The 21477-nt window shown below is 37.4% G+C and overlaps 1 protein-coding gene across 1 annotated transcript in view; it reads left to right on the plus strand.

The window, feature by feature from the left end:
* The window catches only part of TMOD3 (tropomodulin 3), an 83965-nt gene that overhangs the window by 50968 nt on the left and 11520 nt on the right, over positions 1 to 21477 (plus strand). Inside the window, exons 4-9 of the mRNA XM_036917771.2 lie at positions 3584 to 3706; positions 4955 to 5044; positions 8438 to 8568; positions 10274 to 10381; positions 12964 to 13107; positions 14088 to 14232. Of these exons, the coding sequence (XP_036773666.1) occupies positions 3584 to 3706; positions 4955 to 5044; positions 8438 to 8568; positions 10274 to 10381; positions 12964 to 13107; positions 14088 to 14232 (741 nt within the window). The remainder of the gene's footprint in view (positions 1 to 3583; positions 3707 to 4954; positions 5045 to 8437; positions 8569 to 10273; positions 10382 to 12963; positions 13108 to 14087; positions 14233 to 21477) is intronic.

Consider the following 21477-nt stretch of genomic DNA (forward strand, 5'->3'; position numbering starts at 1 on the left):
AAGGTCCTGGCAATAAAATTGTTAATGTGCTTCACAGGATCTCTTACTGATTTTGTGACAATAGCAAGGATTTTGGCTTGAGATTCCTTCTCCCCACCCCACCACCACTTTTGGCATAAACATGAGTTTGGATAAATGCCATGCATTTAATTTACTGTTACAAGAATTCTTATCTTAATTTCTTCTGTTTCCTTAGCTGCCATTTTGTAGTAGCAGAAACACTACTGAGCTATTTTAACATTCTTGGCTATCAAGAGTCATAGCCCTGTTTTTGTTTGTTTCATTTTTGTGTTTGAGGGTCATGCCATTTTGGTCTTCCCTGAGAGATTTTTTTCTGATCTACTCATTGCTTATTTTCTTAATTTGCTACAATGTAAAGAATTGTAATTTCGGTTTAAAAAAATTCCAGTTTTGGACTTTGCTATGTTAAATAAGGAAATTAAAGTCATTTAGACAGAATGCTGTCTGCTAAAGGATAAAAATAAACGTTTTTTTAAAGATATTGTTAATTCAAATAAATGCAAATATTAAAAATTATAAGTCAGGGCTTTTTGACTATATTTCAAGGAGAGGAAAGTAACTCAATCCTAATCTTTTCAGAACTGTAATTATTCAGATCAGTGCTTCAACCTGAGTAATTAAGAATCAGAGTCACCTAGGGAGCTTTTTCAAAAATGTCGATGTGTAGCCAATCCTCATGGGTTGTTAGTTTTTTTCAGAAGACTGTTTCTATCTCTGTCTCTTACGTGTGTGCATGTGCACGCATGCGTACCCACACATGAAATTCCAGGGGAAATAAGAATAAAGAATTGACACTGAGCTAACCCAATACCACCTACCTGTGGACTTAACTGTGATTATAAAAATACTTTTTGTTTGAACCCTGCTACTTTAAAAGGGGTCTGTGGATCAACAGTTTTGGCATCACTAGGGAGACTGGTTAGAAATGCAGAACCTTGTCCCATGTCAGACCTGCTGCTTCAGAATCTGCACTTTAATGAGATCACCCGGTGAATGAGATACTCCTTAAAGTTTGAGAGGCACCAGTACCAGTGTAAGCCACTTGCAGTTGGGTATTCTGCTATATGCAGTTGAAAACATCCTCACTAATACAAATATATTGTGGATTGACCAAGAGCCATATTTTCAATAAGAAAATACTTAACCAGAAAGATTTCTGACTCAGATGTAGGAGTTGCAAGAGACAATTATTCTCACCATAATAACCTAAGAAAGCAGTGTAAGTGCATACTCTTAGTTTTTTAAAAGCCATCAGAGAACTTGAAGACACAAACCTAAATGACTCCAGAAAGTAACAAGCCATCTGTAGGAGAGTTAATCCACTCCTGCTCTCTTTCCTGACTAAAATACAGGGAAAAGGAGAAAAACACTACAAAAAGAAGTAAGGAGAAACCAGCCTAATATTTAACAAACTTAATGACCATACATGGGCTGGCATGATAGATTAGAATCCAGAAAAGCCCTATACCAGTGCTGTCCACTAGCACTTTCTGCCATGATGGAAATGTTCAATATCTGTGCTACTAGCCAAATAAATGTAGCTATCAAGTACTTAAAATGTGCATAGTGTGACTTGAGGAACTGAAATTTTGACTTTATTTTAAACTTAAATAGTCACATGTGGCTAGTGGCTACCCTGTTGGACAATGCAGCCCTAGGGACAGTGAGACCCCACTGCCTCCCACTTCTTTCCTCCAAGTCTTCATGTAGTGCCGGGAATACTACTCCAAGAACTAAGGTAGGGAAGCAGTGTGAGAGGAAATTCCTGAGGCACATGCTTTCAGCTGGGAGAGACTGAGGGACAAGCAGGGGAGCAAAGAAAAATCCCTTCCAGGCTGTCCCAAACTTCACAGAGTATAGAGCAGACAAGACAACAGTGGGGCTGAAAGATCTGGCAAACCCAAAAATCAGGAGGTGGGACTGGAAAAACGCGAGAGCTCCTCCCTCACCAAGATAGCTGTCAGCCTGAGTTACACATCGGGAGAAATCTCTCACAATTCATACCCCCTAAAAGGAGGTAGCTCGGATCTCCAGAACTTCACTGGGGTTCTAGACCCAGGCCTTGCCGAAGAGAGAGAATCCTGATCCTGTCCTCAAAATGTTTGAAGCCAGTGAGTAACTGAATTAAACTAAAGTTGCAACAAAGCCCAGATTCAGCTCAACTGTGGAATATATTGATTCAGCACTGAATAAATGGATGTGGTCCTTTGTGGGGATAAATATCATTTCCCCCAGTCTCTGCTATACTTTTATACAAAAATGCCCAGCAGACAGTCAGAGACTTGAAGACATCTGTGACCATACTTAGGAAAATAAACAGTCAGTGGGAGACTCAGAGATGCCCCCAATACTGGTGTCATCAGTCAGGGACTTTAAAATAACTGAGACAAAAATGATGAAGAATCTGGTGGACAAGGTGAACAGTATACGGAAACAGGGAATTTCAGCAAAGACACAAACTATTTTTTTAAAAAGAACCAAATGGAAGTGCTAAAAATAAAAAACATAGTATCAGAAATTAAGATCTTTTAGGTAGACTTAAGCAGAAAATACCTCAACAGCCTTGGCAGCAGTCCGTATTGTGAAGGGATTCCCTATGGTTACACTGATACTTCCCTTGAGCAGGAAGTCCCACAGTACTCACTCACTACACTAATTATAAGCCCACAAACATTTCTTTGGACAGTGCACTGGATTCGTCAGGCCGCAGTCTCATATTTTCCTGGGAGTTTCCTGATAGAAAAGAATTGGCACTTCTGTGAATCCATACATAGGCCTTTCCAGATCATTTAGTGAGAATTTTTCCCTGTCTTGGAAGAGAACCCAGAGGCAGTGTTGGTAACTAATCCCTATCAAGTGTGAATACAGCTTGTTGGTCAGCTGTGCTGCAGCTGTATCATCATTGTCCATTCCCTTCATATTTTCAGTCTTGCCTTGAACATATGGTAATGAAATACTGATTTTCAAATAATAAAGATTTTAGGTTTCTACAACAGCTAGTTTGTTAAAAGGTAATTCTTATAGTGTCCATTGAGGTTTAGAGGAACAGTGGTCAAATTTCAGAATACAAGTAACTCAGGACATACAGGAATTTCTTTGCAATTAGAACTTAGATTTCTAGAATCATAATTCCATTGCCATACCCCAAATGACTAACAATTTTTTGCTTAAAAGTAAGTGGATTCTTAGAATAGGGTTTTTTTTTAAATCCTTTTAAAGTTTTACAGATTTTTTTTTGTTTATCCCTTCATTCATTTATCTTTTAATTTAGTGTTTGTAGAGTAACTCATAACTGCTCCAAAAAGAACCTGTTTTTATTTTCACAAATAGGAACAATTTCTGATGTGATTTTTTTTTTTCCATTCTAATTTGTTTGGCCAAGGTATTACTCTGGATACTTATAAATACATATCACAGATGAAACAAAATTATGGTAGATGTTTATCTTGACTTTTTACTTCAGCTTGAATTGTACATACTGTTAATAATTTTTTTTAGAAGATAAAATGGTAATGAGTTCATAGCAGTAGTAGTGAAGTTAACAGATTGCTTTATTTTACAGGGAAAATATTTATTCCTAAACAGAAACCTATACAGACTTTTACAGAAGAAAAAGTATCTCTTGATCCAGAATTAGAAGAAGCTTTGACAAGTGCTTCTGATACAGAACTGTGTGACCTCGCAGGTATCTACTAAAACAAATGAGATTATGAATGAGTGTGGAAGGGAGGGGAACACCAGCACACACCTATATACATTGTGTAAATGCCTCCCTTGTTTAGCAAAGTGCCATTGAATCAGTGACCACATATTTGGTTTTTTACACTAGAAATCTGACATAAAGGATTTCATTTCTTTAAATTCCCTCAGTGGTGAAATTTTTATACTAATGGAATTTATTGTATTAACACCTTTCCCCATCTTGGTGTATTGTTCATCAGCTGGCGATTAGCTAGAAGCTGTCCCATCTGAGCACTAATAAAGAGTCTCCAGGGTCAACTGCTGTCCTATTTTATTAGAAGACCCTAAGATGGATAACAAAAGCAGATGAAACAGTCAATCCTGAGCTGTACTCACCCCATTTCCAAAGTGTATCTGGGACACACCAAACCTCCTTGTTAGTCATTGACAGTTCATTTTCTGGACCAGTCTACCCCACCTACCTTCACACACATATATTTTCCTATATAGAAAAACATGACGGATGGGGAGAGCTAGTACCAAGTAACCCCAAGAACTAATATGTTTGAAATGAGCAATGATGGCTCTTTGGGAAGGGCCCGGCAAAGGGACAGCCAAGGTGTGGTGCCACAGCCTGAGCTGATATCTTGTGTCTTGGAGGGCTAAGGATGATGGATTTGTAAATGGTGCATTCATCAGAGTGGGATGGCCAGGGGCATACTGTAGCTTTTGCCTCATTTGTGTGCAAAAGGGCACCAAAAACCCGAACCACGTATATTTATTTATGAGTCATTTATGAGAGATGTTACTTTAATCTTAAATATGAGAATTCAATACTGCTTTTAGCACTCTCTTTTAGCTAAAATACAAATGTAAATTAATATGAGTGTTAACAAAAGTAAAGTTAGTGAAGGTTAAGTTGAAAATCTGCCTTTATTACATGTTCCTAGAAACCTTGTGAGAGGTATGAACCCCACAAATAAATCATTTCAGTTTTCTCCCTTAGCCACCAGATGGAGCTAAGCACATACTTATATTTAGGGCTAGGCTGGCTCCAGGGATGTGTCTGAATTCAGAAGTGTGGGAGAAAATAACAAAGACATTGTCTCTCATTTTTTTGGCTGCAAAATCTGTATTTAGTTGAGTTGGAAAATGTTAAAATCACTTATATAAGAAATTTTGGTTATAAAATCAATTCTTTATGTTTAAAACTGATGAAATAAAAGGTAATTTTCTTTTTCTATATTTATAGCTATTCTTGGGATGCACAACTTGATAACAAATACACAGTTCTGTAATATAGTGGGAAGTAGTAATGGTGTCGACCAAGAAAATTTTTCAAGTGAGTATAATGCTTTGTGAATTCTATCCTTTGTTAAATACATTTTGTTTTCTCCATGTATCAACCTCAGTATATACATACCAAATGTTATGTATATGTACTTGAAGCCTAAGATTCCAGCTAGATGGTATTGACATAGAAAACTATTGAGAATAGCATATTAATATTTTATGCTTAATGTGTCAGGAAATGTAACAGGAACCACTTTATCCTCACTAAATAATACTAATGATAAACAGAATAAAAGCTAATTAAATTTGGCTTTTGTTGACATTTTATTTTCAGTGTTATTGATTATCAAGAAATCCACAATGTTGACAAACTGCACTGTAAAATCAGATCAGGAGAAACCACAGAACTATTCAGTCCATAAAGCTTTTGGTCTGATATGAAATACTAAATAGCCTAAAGCAAAGCTTTTTAAAAAAATTCATTTATGTTTTAAAATTACCAAAGTAATACATACTTTTGTAGCACATTTGAACAATACCTAAGTGTATAAGGTAAAAAGCAAAAGTCTCTCTGTTTACAGCCATCATGCCTTCTACACCCCCCAGGTCCCTACCCCAACCCAAACTGTTAAAAACTTTGTATATATCCTTCTAAACTTTGTACTATGTTTATTCAAGCTTATACATATATACATGTTATACATTAATAGTCATTTTTTTAAAGAAAAATTGGATCACACTATAGATACTTCTTACAACTTAATTTTTCAATAATACTACTATGGGCTGATTTTTTTGAATGCTGATTATGGGTCCTGTTCTGTGCATAGTTCTTGAATGTGAATTGTTCTCAATCTATGCAGTAGTTCTGTGAATTGGTATTATTATTATGCTTAATTGACATGTGAGGGAACTGAAGTCTTAGAATAATTAAGAAAGTAACTTCAGTGTCACACAGTCAGTGGTAACAACTTTAACCTATGCTGTTACAGTATATCACTTAGCAGTATATCATGTTTCCTAGTTAGTACTTAAAAATTTACCTCATTCAAAAATCTGTATAACATTCCAGTTTATGAATGTCCTATAACTTGGCCATTCCCCTTTAAAAACTTTTTTTATTGTAGAAATGTTCAAGCATATGTAATAGAAAAGAGTATAATATGTCCATCGCCAGCTTCAGCTGTTTTTGTTTTTAACATGTTGGCAACCTTGCTTCATCTATTGTCTGCCTCCCTCCCCAACCCTTCCTCTTTTTCTCCTGGAATATTTTAAAGCAAATCCTGTTCATTTCTATTACTTCACCTCTAATATTTCCATATGTCTCTCTCTGAAGTGAAGGACTTTCTTTTAACATAACTGCCATGTCATTATCAAAGTTAAAAATTAAAATAATTCCTTCATATCATCTAATACCCAGTCCATGTTCAGATGTCCCTCTTCTCTCAAAAACATCATTTCACAGCTGGTTTGCTCAAATCAGGATCAAAATAAGGGTCACACACTGCATTTGTTGTTGTTTGTTTTCAGTTCCTCTTAACTTCTTAACATCTGTCCTCCTCAGACTCTTTCCTCCTTTATGCCGTTTATTTCTTGAAGACTACTTGTCATGTAGAATTTTCCACATTCTGGATTTGGCTGATTGCAACCTTGTAGTATCATTTTACATGTTTCTCTATCTCCTGTGTTTCTGTAAACTGTTATTTTCTAGAGTCCTGATCATGTTCAGGTGCAGCTTTTTGGGTTTTGTATTTTTGGTAAGAATGCTTCCTAGGTGCTGATTAAATCACATTAGGAAACATATTAGGTCTGGTCATTCCTCTTTGGGAAAGGTCCTCAGATTGATGAGTGGGTTCAAATGTTGACAGCCTGATCCATTTAAAGCTCCACATGAACCTTTATTAATGGTTTAAGCATCCCATTGACTGAATCCATTATTTCATTAGGGAGCAAGGCTCTTTAAATACACATGTTCTGTAGGTTAGGGAAAGAAATCTTTTGGTTTTATAAAATTTGCAGTTGAGGAAGAACTTGTTCAATTTTCCATTCAATGTTGGAGCTCTTCTCTGTATCCATGATTACCATCTTGAAGACTGCCTTGCTGAACTTAGCATGAGGGAGAGCCCACCTTGTCCTTTCAGCAGAGCTCTGTTAAGAAGCTCTTTCAGGTATTAAACCAAATTCTGCCTCCTGGCAATCTACACTGGTTCTAACCCAGTCTTCTAGAACATGAAATTTTTCACTCCTTCTATAGATAGATCTGAAAACAATGATTTTCTGTTAATATCAGGCTAAATCTATCCAAATCTTTCAACTGTCCTCAGCAAAATAATTTTAAGACCTTATCTGAATTATCTCCTCAGAATGGTGTGTATGTGTGTGTGAGCGCGCATGCACGTGTGAGAGAAAGAGAGAGTTGAAAAGAAAAGGATACTCTTGGAGGGAATTTACTGGGTAAGTAGACATTATACCTTGTTTTAAGATGCATTTTGCTCCTAAAAGCTAGAGGAGGGAAGAAGAGAAGAACTAAGCCAGAGACCCTATCAGTCTTTCTGTGTCAATTATGGTCAATATTGTGGTGATCATTTGCCTCTTTGAGAATCTGATGCTATCTATGAGTGTTCTTCCCAGAAGATTTATCATAAAAATTTGCCTGTCACATGTGTTCATACTCCTCCACACACGCATCAAAGCACATGTATATCTCATTAGAGGGCCCAGCCTTCCAGGTCCGTTTTCAATTTCACATGGCTTGTATTCTGGCCCTGTGTGTGGATATGGTTTGTATATATGGCAAAGGGCAGGGATCCAAGTGAAGGAGGGCAGTAACTTTTGGAATTTTGTCTCAGTAGCTCTTCTGTGTACCATCACCTCCCTCTGTCTCCCCACTCCCTATTTTTAACTCTTCTCCCTGCTTTTCCCACTTTGTAGTACTACCCCAGAGAGGAGGAGGTAATGTGCTCTTCCATCGCCTTTCTCTTTTCATCGAGATGGTATTCCTCAAGTCTGTGATTCTTACCGCCTTTACAGCAATTAGCAGTCAAATTCAGAAACAGTGACATGAGATACTAGGTTTGATCACATTAGGAGTTTATCTTAAACATTGATAAAAATAAATAGGATCATTAGTGTTGTCAAATATATTTTAGTGATAAAGATATCTTGCAGTATACCAAGAGGCAGTGAAAATACTCATTTTTGAAGGCTAACACATTGCAAACAAATGTTGAATTACGTTTGGCATATATTCAATAAATTATTATTTACATACCTTAAATATGTGTCAATATATAAAGGTTCTTTTAGAAATTATGGGGAGAAAACTTTTAGTTCAACTGAAGGTGTGTATGAGTGTGAGTGTGAATATGATGTGGGCTGACCACATGCATCCACTGTAATAGCATCAGCCAGAGACTCCTGCTCCTTTCATTTGTTACTACAGATGTGGTAAAAGGAGAAAAGATTCTTCCAGTATTTGATGAGCCACCAAATCCAACCAATGTGGAAGAGAGCTTAAAGAGAATTAAAGAAAATGATGTTCGTCTTATTGAAGTTAATTTGAATAATATAAAGGTAGGTGTGCTAATAAGCTGACAAAGTTTTGAATTGCTTTGGGTCAGTTGTATCCTGCATGAGAGCTGAGCAGTTTTGATAGGGTGTAATTTTTTCTACCTGAAGGTAAAGGTTTTGCTCCTAACAGTATGCTAACATAGATTCCTTCACATTTTAGAAGTTAGAAACATTACAGTATTTTTCTGACTTGCTTTTTAAGGAATATACATTAAAATGTAACTCTTACAGACTGTCAGCATAAATCTCTCTGTTTTCCAAAGTACTGCCTACTTTTAAGAGTATTTAGTCTTGTTTTTTTTAGTCAGGTTTCTTGAGGTATAATTTCCATATAGTCAACTTCTCCCCTTGTAGTGTACAATTATATGACTTTGGACAAGTGCATACAGTTGCGTACCACCACTGCAGTCAGATCTAGAACATGTCACACCTCTTTGTCGTCATTCTCTGGCCCCAGCTCTAGCCCCTGACAACCACCGAGCCTTTTTCTTTCCCTGTCATTTTGCCTTCTCCACAATGTCATACAAATAGAATCATACAGTACGTAGCCTTTTGAGTATGGTTTCTTTCATTTAGCATACTGCATTTGAGAGTCATCTGTGTTGTGTGTATCAGTAGCTTATTCGTTTGTATTGTTGAGTAGTATTCTAGTGGACAATATGTGGCAGTATGTTTATCCATTCTGCAATTGATAGACATAAGGGTTGCTTCAGTTTGGGATAATTATGAAAAAAGCCACTGTACACATTCATATAGAATAAATGTTTTATGTGAACATATGTTTTTGTTTCTCCTGAATAGACAAACCTAGAAGTAGACTTTCTGGGATCTTTAAAAAATGCAACTCTTCCTCGGGATAAAGAAAGAAGAAATGAATTAGGAGGGCATAGGAATAATTAATTACCAAAGAGTAAACTCAGATTCTGTCTCTTGGTATTGGCCATTATGTAATAGCTTCATTACAAATTACTCATTTAAATTTTTGATTTATCTGAACTGGGGGCAGAGGGAACATCTGGAAATTACAAGGACCGGGGAATAAGATCTCTGCGCTCCTTTAGTAGTGGTTGTTCCTTCCTGTGAGTGGAGGAAAGAAAACCTTGGAGAAAGCTAATTAGTTGATACTAATCTTAATTTTAAAACAATTCAGGCCTCATGATTTCTGTCTCTAAATCAACAACAGTGATGTGAAAATAACCAGGGTACAGGGAATTAAAGTCTTGGTATTAGAGAGAAATAAGTGACTTCTAGAATCCTGTCTTTCCACATTTCCAGGAGTGTAGGAATCAATCTCTCTTAGTACCTGGTTCAGACTGAGTGACTGAGAACAGCATGTCATCTGCCTTGGGCATCACACTCAGTAGAGGTGGGCTCACACATCTGTCTCTGTAGAGAAGTGGGGGCCCACTTTGAATACTCAAGCGCTTACTTTTTATAAATATGAATAATTTAAAAAATAGTGAGTTTAACCTAAATGCTAGAGAAATCGTGAGAAATACTCTGCTGTAGGTAGTAGTTTATATAAATGTACCATAATAATAGAGAAGTCAAATAGATAATATGGAGGAGACTGAATTGTTTTCATTTGTAGACTGTCGTGTTTATAAAATTTCTGAGTATATCTTAATGAAAAAAGTATAAATGTATTTGATTAACGGACTGAATTTCCTAAAAACTAAAATGTTAATTTCACATTATTGTCTTCAAGAATATCCCAATTCCAACCCTAAAAGATTTTGCGAAGGCTTTGGAAACCAACACACATGTGAAGTATTTCAGTCTTGCAGCCACCCGGAGCAATGACCCTGTTGCTCTTGTAAGTAAGCTTACTATTGATAATGTTGAAATTATTGCTATGTACCAGGGTGTTACAGAGGTGGCTAACCAGATTTTATGAACAGGATTTCACTCCCTTTTTTCCAACTGTTGCTTAGCTAATAGACAATACACTGACTACTTGTTTATGGGTGTTTTTTTTCCCTGCATTTCCTTATAGTTTTTTAAAACAGATGAAGTCATGCTATATGCCATGTTCTGTAGGTTAATTTTTCACTCAACAGCATATCTTAGAGATCTTTTCATATTAGTACGTAAAGTCCCACACCATTCTTTTAACATCTGCAGAGGATTCTGTTTACACATCAGTAATGTTGGATTTTGTCAAATGCTTTTTCTGTGTCTTTTGAGATGGTCATGTGGTTTTTTCCTTTATAATATTTTTTCCTTTATTAACACTGACTAATTTTTGTATATTAAAACAGAACCTCATACCTGACTCACTCTAGTAAACATCACTATTTTCCTAATATATGACTCTCCTTATCTGACCTAGAGTGAATCCCACTTGATCATGGCATGAACCTTTTTCTTCACTTGGCTTTGAGGATATTACCCCCATTTGATTCTCCTCCTGCTTCACTGGACATCCCTTGTCTTGTGCCCGGGCTGGTTCCTCATCTCCCCAACCTCTAAGCATTGGAGGCCCAGGGCTTAATCCTAGGCCCTCTTCTCTGTTTACACCCATATTATTACCTGTTACTACCAATGTTATTATCTCCAGTTTGTACTTCTCTCTTGAACTCCATACTCATGTCCAGCTACCTATTTAACAGCTTTACTTGGATATCTAATAGACTTCTCAGTTCTAAGTTCTAAACCAAACTCCTGACTTCCATCCCATACCTGCTTCTTTCACACTCTGTCCTATCTTACTAAATGGCAACTTCATTCTTTCATTTGCTCAAGACAAAAAAGAAATGGAGTCATCTTTGACTCCCCTTTCTTACAATCTTTAATGTGTATCCAGGCCTGTCTTCAAAATATTTCTAGAATCCAACCATTTCTCACCATTTTCACAATGACTACTCTGGTCTAAGCCACTGTCTTCTCTCATCTGGATTATTTCCATTTGAGCTGCCACTCCAAAGTCAGCTCTTTACACAGCGTCAAAAGTGATTCTTTTAAAATGTAAATATCCCATTCCTATACTCAGAACCTTCTAGCACCTCCTTAATTCATTGAGAATGTAAAATCAGAATCTTTCAATGGCCTTCTAAGGCCTTACATGAGCAGTGCTCATCTCCCTTCCTTGCCCTTTCTTTCTACTGCAGCCATACAGCCTTCATGCTCTTTTTCACATATACCACACGTGCTCCCAACTCAGTGCCTTTACGCTTGTTCCTCTTGCCTAGAACTTTCTCCCTAAAGATATCCCATACAGTTTCACTTTTTTCTTTGAGTCTCTGCTCAGATGTCACCTTGTGAGGCCTTTCATGACCACCCTGTATAAATACAACCCCATCCCCAGCACAACCCATCTACCCTACTTTGTCTTTTTCCTTCCTCTACAGCCCTTTTTACCATCTGACACTACATTTTGCTTACTTATTGATTATCTGGGCCCCCAACTAGAATGTAAGTTCCATCAGGCAGGGACTTGTTTTATTCCTGAATCTACAGAGCAGTACTTACCAAATAATGGGCCATCGGTAATATTGCATAAATATACATACAGATGATTGAGTAAGGGATTTATTTGTTCAGGTCATATAGCTAGTTGTCACTAATGGAAAATACAAGTGCATAGGTATCTGTCCCAAGTTCTCTCTACTATCCCTGCCCCCTATTGCCTTTTCTTTAACTTGACTTTAATTTTATACTTGATCTTACCCATATTTTCTAAAGTTTGACCTTGCTTTTGACCCCTCCAAGGGGCTGTTTTATATGAACCCACACTCTTATTCTAACTTCCCTCTCACTTCATCCCCCTCTTCTCACTTCCAGGTTTCTGTAATTACTACAGTGTTTGTTAAGCACTGGTTCAAATGCCTAGCACTACCACACCCTGTGAGCAATGTAATGGAAGCAGACTGAGGACATACCTTTCCTTCAGGAATTTGATAGTCAACCCTTCTACTCCATGGGCTTTGTGCTCTTGCAGTCCTAGTTCCCCGTGATGTTTTCTGGCCTTCTGCCTTAGGCAGTCCTTTTCATTTCTGCCTTGGAAATTAGTCCATAATTTACTCTCATTTTAGCTTCACAGTGACCCAGCTACATCAGGACCCAAGAAAGAAAAGTTTCAAAGAGAAATGAAAATAGTCCTACACAGAAACTAAGGAAGTGTGAGAGTCACAGGAGAAAGCATAGCATAGGGTCTGAATGAACATATGAGTGTAAACAGAAGTAGAGAATGTTACCAAGAGAAAATTTCATGTGACAAAAAGTCTAAAGATTGTGACAGGGTACATGTGAGGCCTGTGAGGTAGTGTGTCAAGCTAAAACAATCTAATGAGAAATACTAAGGTAGTTGTGTTAATTAGTGGATTTGTTTGCAATGTACAATGTGTAATAGGTGCTCTCAAATTTCAATCTCCAAATTTTTTTTTCTTTAATTTTTAGGCTTTTGCAGATATGCTAAGAGTGAACAAAAATTTGAAGAGCTTAAATATGGAGTCCAACTTTATTACAGGAGTTGGGGTTCTAGCACTGATTGATGCCTTAAGAGATAATGAAACACTGGTAGAGCTCAAGATTGACAACCAGGTTGGTGTTCCCCAGCAGTAACTGGGATGCCACAGCCACAGTGCTGTGCCAGTGGGGGGCTTGGGAGGCTGCGGCGGGGTGGGCTTTCAGGGAGCCCCTGGGGAGATGGTGTCCTGAAAGGAGAGAGCGGACATTTGAGGCATGCAGAACATTAACTTTCTGTATTTGGTCTAAGTTTTTAGCATATTCATAGAATTGTGCTACCATCACCTCTGTCTAGTTCCAGAACATTTCATCACCCCCCAAAGAAACCCATGTGCCTTATCAGTCCCTCCCTATTCACTTCTCCTTCCAGACCTAGGCAACCACTCACCTATTTTTTTGTCTCTGTGTATTTGCCTGTTTTGGACAGTTCATGTAAATGGAATTGTGTAACATGTGGTCTTTGTTTCTGCTTTCTTTGACTTAGTGAAATATTCTGGAGGTTCACCCATATTATAGCCTATATCAGTACTTACTCATTTTTTATGGCTGAATAATATTCTGTTATAGTTAGGTTGTTTTTACTTTTTGAAGAGTAGAAGTAATGCTGCTGTGAACATTCATATGTTAAGCTTTTATGTGAATATAAGATTTTATTTTTCCTGGATAGGTACATAAGACTGGGATTGCTAGGTCATATGGTAGTTCTATGTTTAACTTTTTGAGGAGTGGCTAAATTGTTTTCCACAGCAACTGCTCCTTTTACATAGCTACTAGCATGTCTGAGGGTACATTCTTGCCAATGCTTAATATTGTCTATCTTTTTATTATAGTCATCCTATAATAATGGTATCTCATTTGTAGTAATTTACACTTTTTTGATGTGTGATCATATACTGAACTCTTAAAATTTTGTTTCTCTTATGTGTTTTAAGAATTAGGGAAATTTTAAAAGACCAACAGAATTAGCATGTACCTAAATGTTTTAGTCTTGACTTAACCTTGAAAGTATTTTGATCTACTTTATTAATGCTGTTCTTTAATTCTGATTATTCCAGAGGCAGCAATTGGGGACCGCTGTAGAATTGGAAATGGCCAAGATGCTTGAGGAAAATACAAATATCCTTAAATTTGGGTATCAGTTTACACAGCAGGGACCCCGAACCAGGGCAGCTAATGCGATAACAAAAAACAATGACTTAGGTAAGACTATATGCAACATCAGAATGAATTTCTGGATTGTATCAGTAAACTAATGTGTTGGAGGAACTTTTTTTTTTAACCTTTAAAATAAATTTTAAGAAAGAAAGATTACTTGGCCTATGTTTCTAAATACTGCATGGTTGTTTTTACACTGATTGAACTAGAGATGAGTTGAAGTAAGGTTGTAGTGATTATTGGGTTAGTGGGTAAAATTTGCTTAGTGTAACACATATTTTACAGCTTTAAGTGGACAGTTTTCTACAACAAGCACTATAGTAAATGCTTCCTAAAACAAATATTTCGTTCAGTAGCAAGTCACCCTGTGGAGCTATTAAAACAAAGATTTCAACATTACAGGAAAGTTTTTTGCCCTTTAAATCAAATAGGCTCTGATTAAAAATTTGATTTTATATGATAAAATATAGAATAATAATAGTTTTAGCCCAAGTCTTACAGTCAGTGTGGTATGTTTATGTAAGCCTTCTCCCCAGAGTCCTTGACACAGCCCAGATGGGCTGCTTGCCTACTGCGCAGAGCTAGGTCAGTGGGCTCCCATTCTTATATGACTTGGGTTCGACTGCTGAGGCTTGTGCTTCTGTCTGAAGTAACTTTTCCAGCCAAAGCTGAATTAAAGAATATGGTGGTTATCATTTTGTTTTTACATGTTTCCAAAAGTTGGCTCCTTTTAAGTTTGGTAATTGTCCTTGAAATACTTTAAAAGACAAGAATTAAATAAGACTTAAAGTGATGCAGTTCTTTTAAGCATTTGTCATTTTTGAGTTTGCATTCTTCAAGGTTCCTGGAGCAGAAAAAAATAACAGCTCCATTCCTTTAATCCAGATCACTATGAAAAGTGTTGGTTCGAACCCATTCTGTCCTTTATGACTATAGTTGCCATAGATATTTTGGCCTTTTGCTTTTTAAGAGAGAAAAGTGGTGTGTTTTGGTGAATTGTTGATTGTCAGTATGGTTTGCAAAGTGATCAACATTCTTTTAGTTTTGGTTCACAAATTGGCTCCTATTTTTTTCCTTCAGGTATTTAGTTCTGTCTTTTAGAACAGTATTTCTCAAGTCTGGCCAAACTTCACAAATATTTGGAGAGCTTTAAGAACATATAGATTATTGGCTATAAAGCAGCTACTTTTTAAACTTAGTTATACTTCATTGTAATTGTCTATTTTCAAAGATTCCATGCTTTTGAAGGAAGGAGCTATGTCAAATCCACAACTCTCTTAAAACCATGTCTGACTTAATAAATAAGATACTCAATTAAGATTTATTAGGTGAATAAAGAAAGTGATAGAGTTTGAACTCTGCTCAAAGTTGTAGATTTCTGGTAAGTAAATAGACAAAAAGCCATAAACTGAGTCCAGAAGTATCCTCCATTTTCCTGTCCTCTGAAACTGCCTTAGCTTTCCCAGGATCCCACAGCAACCTTGCAGCCCAGCCACCTCTGTCATCTGTGTCCCTCCCAGCAGGCAGGGACACCAGCAGCTATCCCGAGGGAGCAACACAGTGAGAGCCCACGTGGGCAACAGGGATGCCAGCCGTGCTCTTCTGCCCAGTGTGATGGGTGCTTTGCCCAGATTTCTATAAAAAAAGAAAGCAAATTTGGGCAGAGTGAAGATGAGGGGACAGAAGAAAACGGTAACTGTTTCCTAGGCTGCTATGACACCGAGCAGTTGAGTAGTGTTAATGGCTAAGTCATAGAGGATAAGGAGGCCATGCTGAAGTTGTGAACCGACAAAGCAGAGCTGGAGGAAAGCAAACAGCTTTGTGCTGGCAGCTCTCTAGAACCAGCTGTGTTTCATCTGATCCAAACAAGGTTTTCAGACATGGATCTCAGGCATGAAGTGAGAAGAAGAACATTCCTAGGGTGGGGAATTGCATGGACACAAGCTCAAATTTGAAGTTAGCCAAGATATTTTTTTTTTTTCTGAGAGGGCATCTCTCATATTTATTGATCAAATCGTTGTTAACAACAATAAAATTCTGTATAGGGGAGTCAATGCTCAATGCTCAATCATTAATCAACCCCCAGCCTAATTCTCATCATCTCCAATCTTCAGAAGCATAACGAACAAGTTCTTAAATGGTGGACAAATTCTTACATAGTGAATAAGTTCTTACATGGTGAACAGTACAAGGGCAGTCATCACAGAAACTTTCTGTTTTGATCAGTCATTATGAACTATAGACAATCAGGTCAAATATGAATATTTGTTTGATTTTTATACTTGATTTATATGTGAATCCCACATTTCTCCCTTTATTATTATTATTATTTTTTTAAATAAAATGCTGAAGTGGTAGGTAGATGCAAGATAAAGGTAGAAAACATAGTTTAGTGCTGTAAGAGAGAAATGTAGATGATCAGGTCTGTGCCTGTAGACTAAGTGTTAATCCAAGCTAGACAAGGGCAATAAAACATCCACGTATGCAGAAGATTTCTCTCAAAACGGGGGGTGAGGTTCTAAGCCTTACCTCTGTTGAACCCCAATTTCTCACCTGATGGCCCCCCTGCGACTGTGCCTGTCTTAGGTTGTTCCTCCCTTGAGGAATCTTACCCGTCTCTGGCTAACCAGTCATCTTCCGGGGCCATACAGGGAAATGTAAAGTTGGTAAGTGAGAGAGAGGCAATATTGTTTGAAAAGGTTAGCTTTTTACTTCTTTGCATATTTATGCCCTGTGGCTTCTATGCCCAGCATTTGTCTTGAGGTATCTTTACCACTTGGAAGAATTATGGTACTCGGTAAATTTGATATGAGGCACAAATTCTATTTAAGGGTTGTAATTAGGAAGGAAGAAGAAAAGCTATAGAAGTAGCAGGCGGCAGAAAACCTGGGAAGATTGATTATTTCTTTGACATATCTTCTTGTAGAGTAACTTCAGCATGTATAGGTTTTAAACTACTAATTAAATTGTGTACACATATTAACATAATAGGAATACAGTTACATAACCAAAGCAGACCTATAATTACCAGCCATCTCCTGTGAAACCAAGAAAACCAGTTAGGCATCCTAGGCATTTGTGAAAACTTATCTATGATATGGTGGATATTGTCCAACTGAACTTGAACAGTCTGAGAGAAATCAGACAAATTAAAACAACCCATTCCTGGGAACTGTTCACATCCCATATGTTCTTTTAACAGTAGATAGTCTGTAGTTGTTAGATTTTGGAGCACTACAACTTGCACTTCTAATTCTTGGTTGAGTTCCAACAGTATAGATCCAGTCAAATTTGTTGTTTTACTGTATGCACAGGCCAGCTTACATATCTCCTTCTTCATTCCAATGGCAAGTCCAGGAACCAGTGGGATGAATGCAGCTACAACTGCAGCATCGCCTGGATCTTTGTTGAGGTTTTTTGATGATCGTCTTCTGGTGTGACTCTTCCAGAGAATGCTGATGTTGGAAGTTCTTCTTCATATCGTATCTTAGTTCATTTTCTGGGTAGCCAAATTAGGCTTTCATCCTCTGTATAAACACAAACAGACCCTTTGCCCACACTTTGATATGCCCTTTATACCATTGTATAGATCTCATTGGAGGTCACCACACAGGATCTGCTTTTTTTTTTTTTTTAAGAGAAAGGAATATTATCAGAAAAGTGTACCTCCATAGCCGATCATCTGACACCCTTTAAGTGATCAAAATTAAGGATATTTAAAGCATGCATTAATTGTTGATTTACAGTTTTATCCTATCAGGGAGTAATCCCCCTTCACTTACTTTCCTTTTTTTTTTTTTTTTTTTTTTTTGTTATCTTTAATCTATACGTACAGGAAGAATATTATGTTTACTAGGCTCTCCCCTATACCAGGTCCCCCCTGTAAACCCCTTTACAGTCACTGTCCATCAGCATAGCAAAATGTTGTAGAATCACTACTTGCCTTCTCTGTGTTGTACAGCCCTCCCTTTTCTCCCACCCCCCCATGCATGCTAATCTTAATACCCCTCTTCTTCTCCCCCCACCCTTATCCCTCCCTACCCACCCATCCTCCCCAGTCCCTTTCCCTTTGGTACCTGTTAGTCCGTTCTTGGGTTCTGTGATTCCGCTGCTGTTTTGTTCCTTCAGTTTTTCCTTTGTTCTTATACACCACAGATGAGTGAAATCATTTGGTATTTCTCTTTTTCTGCTTGGCTTATTTCACTGAGCATAATACCCTCCAGGTCCATCCAAGTTGCTGCAAATGGTAGGATTTGCCCTCTTCTTATGGCTGAGTAGTATTCCATTGTGTATATGTACCACACCTTCTTTATCCATTCATCTATAGATGGACATTTAGGTTGCTTCCAATTCCTGGCTATTGTAAATAGTGCTGCGATAAACATAGGGGTGCATCTGTCTTTCTCAAACTTGATTGCTGCGTTCTTAGGGTAAATTCCTAGGAGTGGAATTCCTGGGTTAAATGGTATGTCTGTTTTGAGCATTTTGATGAACCTCCATTCTGCCTTCCACAATGGTTGAACTAATTTACATTCCCACCAGCAGTGTAGGAGGGTTGCCCTTTCTCCACAGCCTTGCCAACATTTGTTGTTGTTTGTCTTTTGGATGGCAGCCATCCTTACTGGTGTGAGATGATAGGTCATTGTAGTTTTAATTTGCATTTCTCTGATAATTAGTGATGTGGAGCATCTTTTCATGTGTCTGTTGGCCATCTGTATTTCTTTTTTGGAGAACTGTCTGTTCAGTTCCTCTGCCCATTTTTTAATTGGATTATTTGATATTTGTTTGTTGAGGCGTGTGAGCTCTTTATATATTTTGGACGTCAAGCCTTTATCGGATGTGTCATTTTCAAATATATTCTCCCATACTGTAGGGTTCCTTTTTGTTCTATTGATGGTGTCTTTTGCTGTACAGAAGCTTTTCAGCTTAATATAGTCCCACGTGTTCATTTTTGCTTTTGTTTTCCTTGCCCGGGGAGATATGTTCAAGAAGAGGTCACTCATGTTTATATCTAAGAGTTTTTTGCCTGTGTATTTTTCCACGAGTTTAATGCTTTCATGACTTACGTTCAGGTCTTTGATCCATTTTGAATTTACTTTTGTATATGGGGTTAGACAATGGTCCAGTTTCATTCTCCTACATGTAGCTGTCCAGTTTTGCCAGCACCATCTGTTGAAGAGACTGTCATTTCGCCATTGTATGTCCATGGCTCCTTTATCGTATATTAATTGACCACATATTTTTGGGTTAATATCTGGGGTCTCTAATCTGTTCCACTGGTCTGTGGCTCTGTTCTTGTGCCAGTACCAAATTGTCTTGATTACTATGGCTTTGTAGTAGAGTTTGAAGTTGGGGAGTGAGATCCCCCCCACTTTATTCTTCGTTCTCAGGATTGCTTTGGCTATTCGGGGTCTTTGGTGTTTCCATATGAATTTTTGAATTATGTGTTCCAGTTCATTGAAGAATGTTGCTGGTAATTGATAGGGATTGCATCAAATCTGTATATTGCTTTCAGCAGGATGGCCATTTTGACGATATTGATTCTTCCTAGCCACGAGCATGGGATGAGTTTCCATTTGTTAGTGTCCACTTTAATTTCTCTTAAGAGTGACTTGTAGTTTTCAGAGTATAGGTCATTCACTTCTTTGGTTAGATTTATTCCTAGGTATTTTATTCTTTTTGATGCAATTGTGAATGGAATTGTTTTCCTGATTTCTCTTTCTATTGGTTCATTGTTAGTGTATAGGAAAGCCACAGATTTCTGTGTGTTAATTTTGTATCCTGCAACTTTGCTGTATTCCGATATCAGTTCTAGTAGTTTTGGGGTGGGGTCTTTAGGGTTTTTTATGTACAATATCATGTCATCTGCAAATAGTGACAGTTTAACTTCTTCTTTACCAATCTGGATTCCTTGTATTTCTTTGTTTTGTCTGATTGCCGTGGCTAGGACCTCCAATACTATGTTAAATAGCAGTGGGGAGAGTGGGCATCCCTGTCTAGTTTCCAATCTCAGAGGAAAAGCTTTCAGCTTCTCACTGTTCATTATAATGTTGGCTGTGGGTTTATGATGTATGGCCTTTTTATGTTGAGGTACTTGCCCTCTATTCCCATTTTGCTGAGAGTTTTTATCATGAATGGATGTTGAATTTTGTCAAATGCTTTTTCAGCATCTATGGAGATGATCATGTGGTTTTTGTGTTTCTTTTTGTTGATGTGGTGGATGATGTTGATGGAGTTTCGAATGTTGTACCATCCTTGCATCCCTGGGATGAATCCCACTTGGTCATGGTGTATGAACCTTTTGATATACTTTTGAATTCGGTTTGCTAATATTTTATTAAGTATTTTTGCATCTACATTCATCAGGGATACTGGTCTGTAATTTTCTTTTTTGGTGGGGTCTTTGCCTGGTTTTAGTATTAGGGTGATGTTGGCTTCATAGAATGAGTTTGGGAGTATTCCCTCCTCTTCTATTTTTTGGAAAACTTTAAGGAGAATGGGTATTATGTCTTCTCTGTGTGTCTGATAAAATTCCGAAGTAAATCCATCTGGCCCGGGTGCTTTGTTCTTGGGTAGTTTTTTTATTACCATTTCAGTTTCTTTGCTCGTAATTGGTTTGTTTAACTTTTGTGTTTCTTCCTTGGTCAGTCTTGAAGGTTGTATTTTTTTAGGAAGTTGTCCATTTCTTCTAGGTTTTCCAGCTTGTTGGCTTATAAGTTTTCATAGTAGTCTTTAATAATTCTTTGTATTTCTGTGGAGTCTGTCGTGATTTTTCTGTACTCATTTCTGATTCTGTTGATTTGTGTTGATTCTCTTTTTCTCTTAATAAGTTTGGCTAGAGGCTTATCTATTTTGTTTATTTTCTCAATGAACCAGCTCTTGGTTTCATTGATTTTTGCTACTGTTTTATTATTATTCTCAATTTTGTTTATTTCTTCTCTGATCTTTATTATGTCCCTCCTTCTGCTGACTTTAGGCCTCATTTGTTCTTCTTTTTCCAGTTTCTATAATTGTGGTGTTGGACTATTCATTTGGGATTGTTCTTCCTTCTTCAAGTGTGCCTGGATCGCTATATACTTTCCTCTTAAGACTGCTTTCGCTGTGTACCGCAGAAGTTGGGGTTTTGTGTTGTTGTTGTCATTTGTTTCCATATATTGCTGGATCTCCATTTTAATTTGGTCATTGATCCATTGATTATTTAGGAGCATGTTGTTAAGCCTCCATGTGTTTGTGAGCCTTTTTGTTTTCTTTGTAGAGTTTATTTCTACTTTTATACCTTTGTGGTCTGAA

Source organism: Manis pentadactyla, chromosome 11 (assembly GCF_030020395.1).
Source record: "Manis pentadactyla isolate mManPen7 chromosome 11, mManPen7.hap1, whole genome shotgun sequence".
NCBI classification, from domain to species: Eukaryota; Metazoa; Chordata; class Mammalia; order Pholidota; family Manidae; genus Manis; species Manis pentadactyla.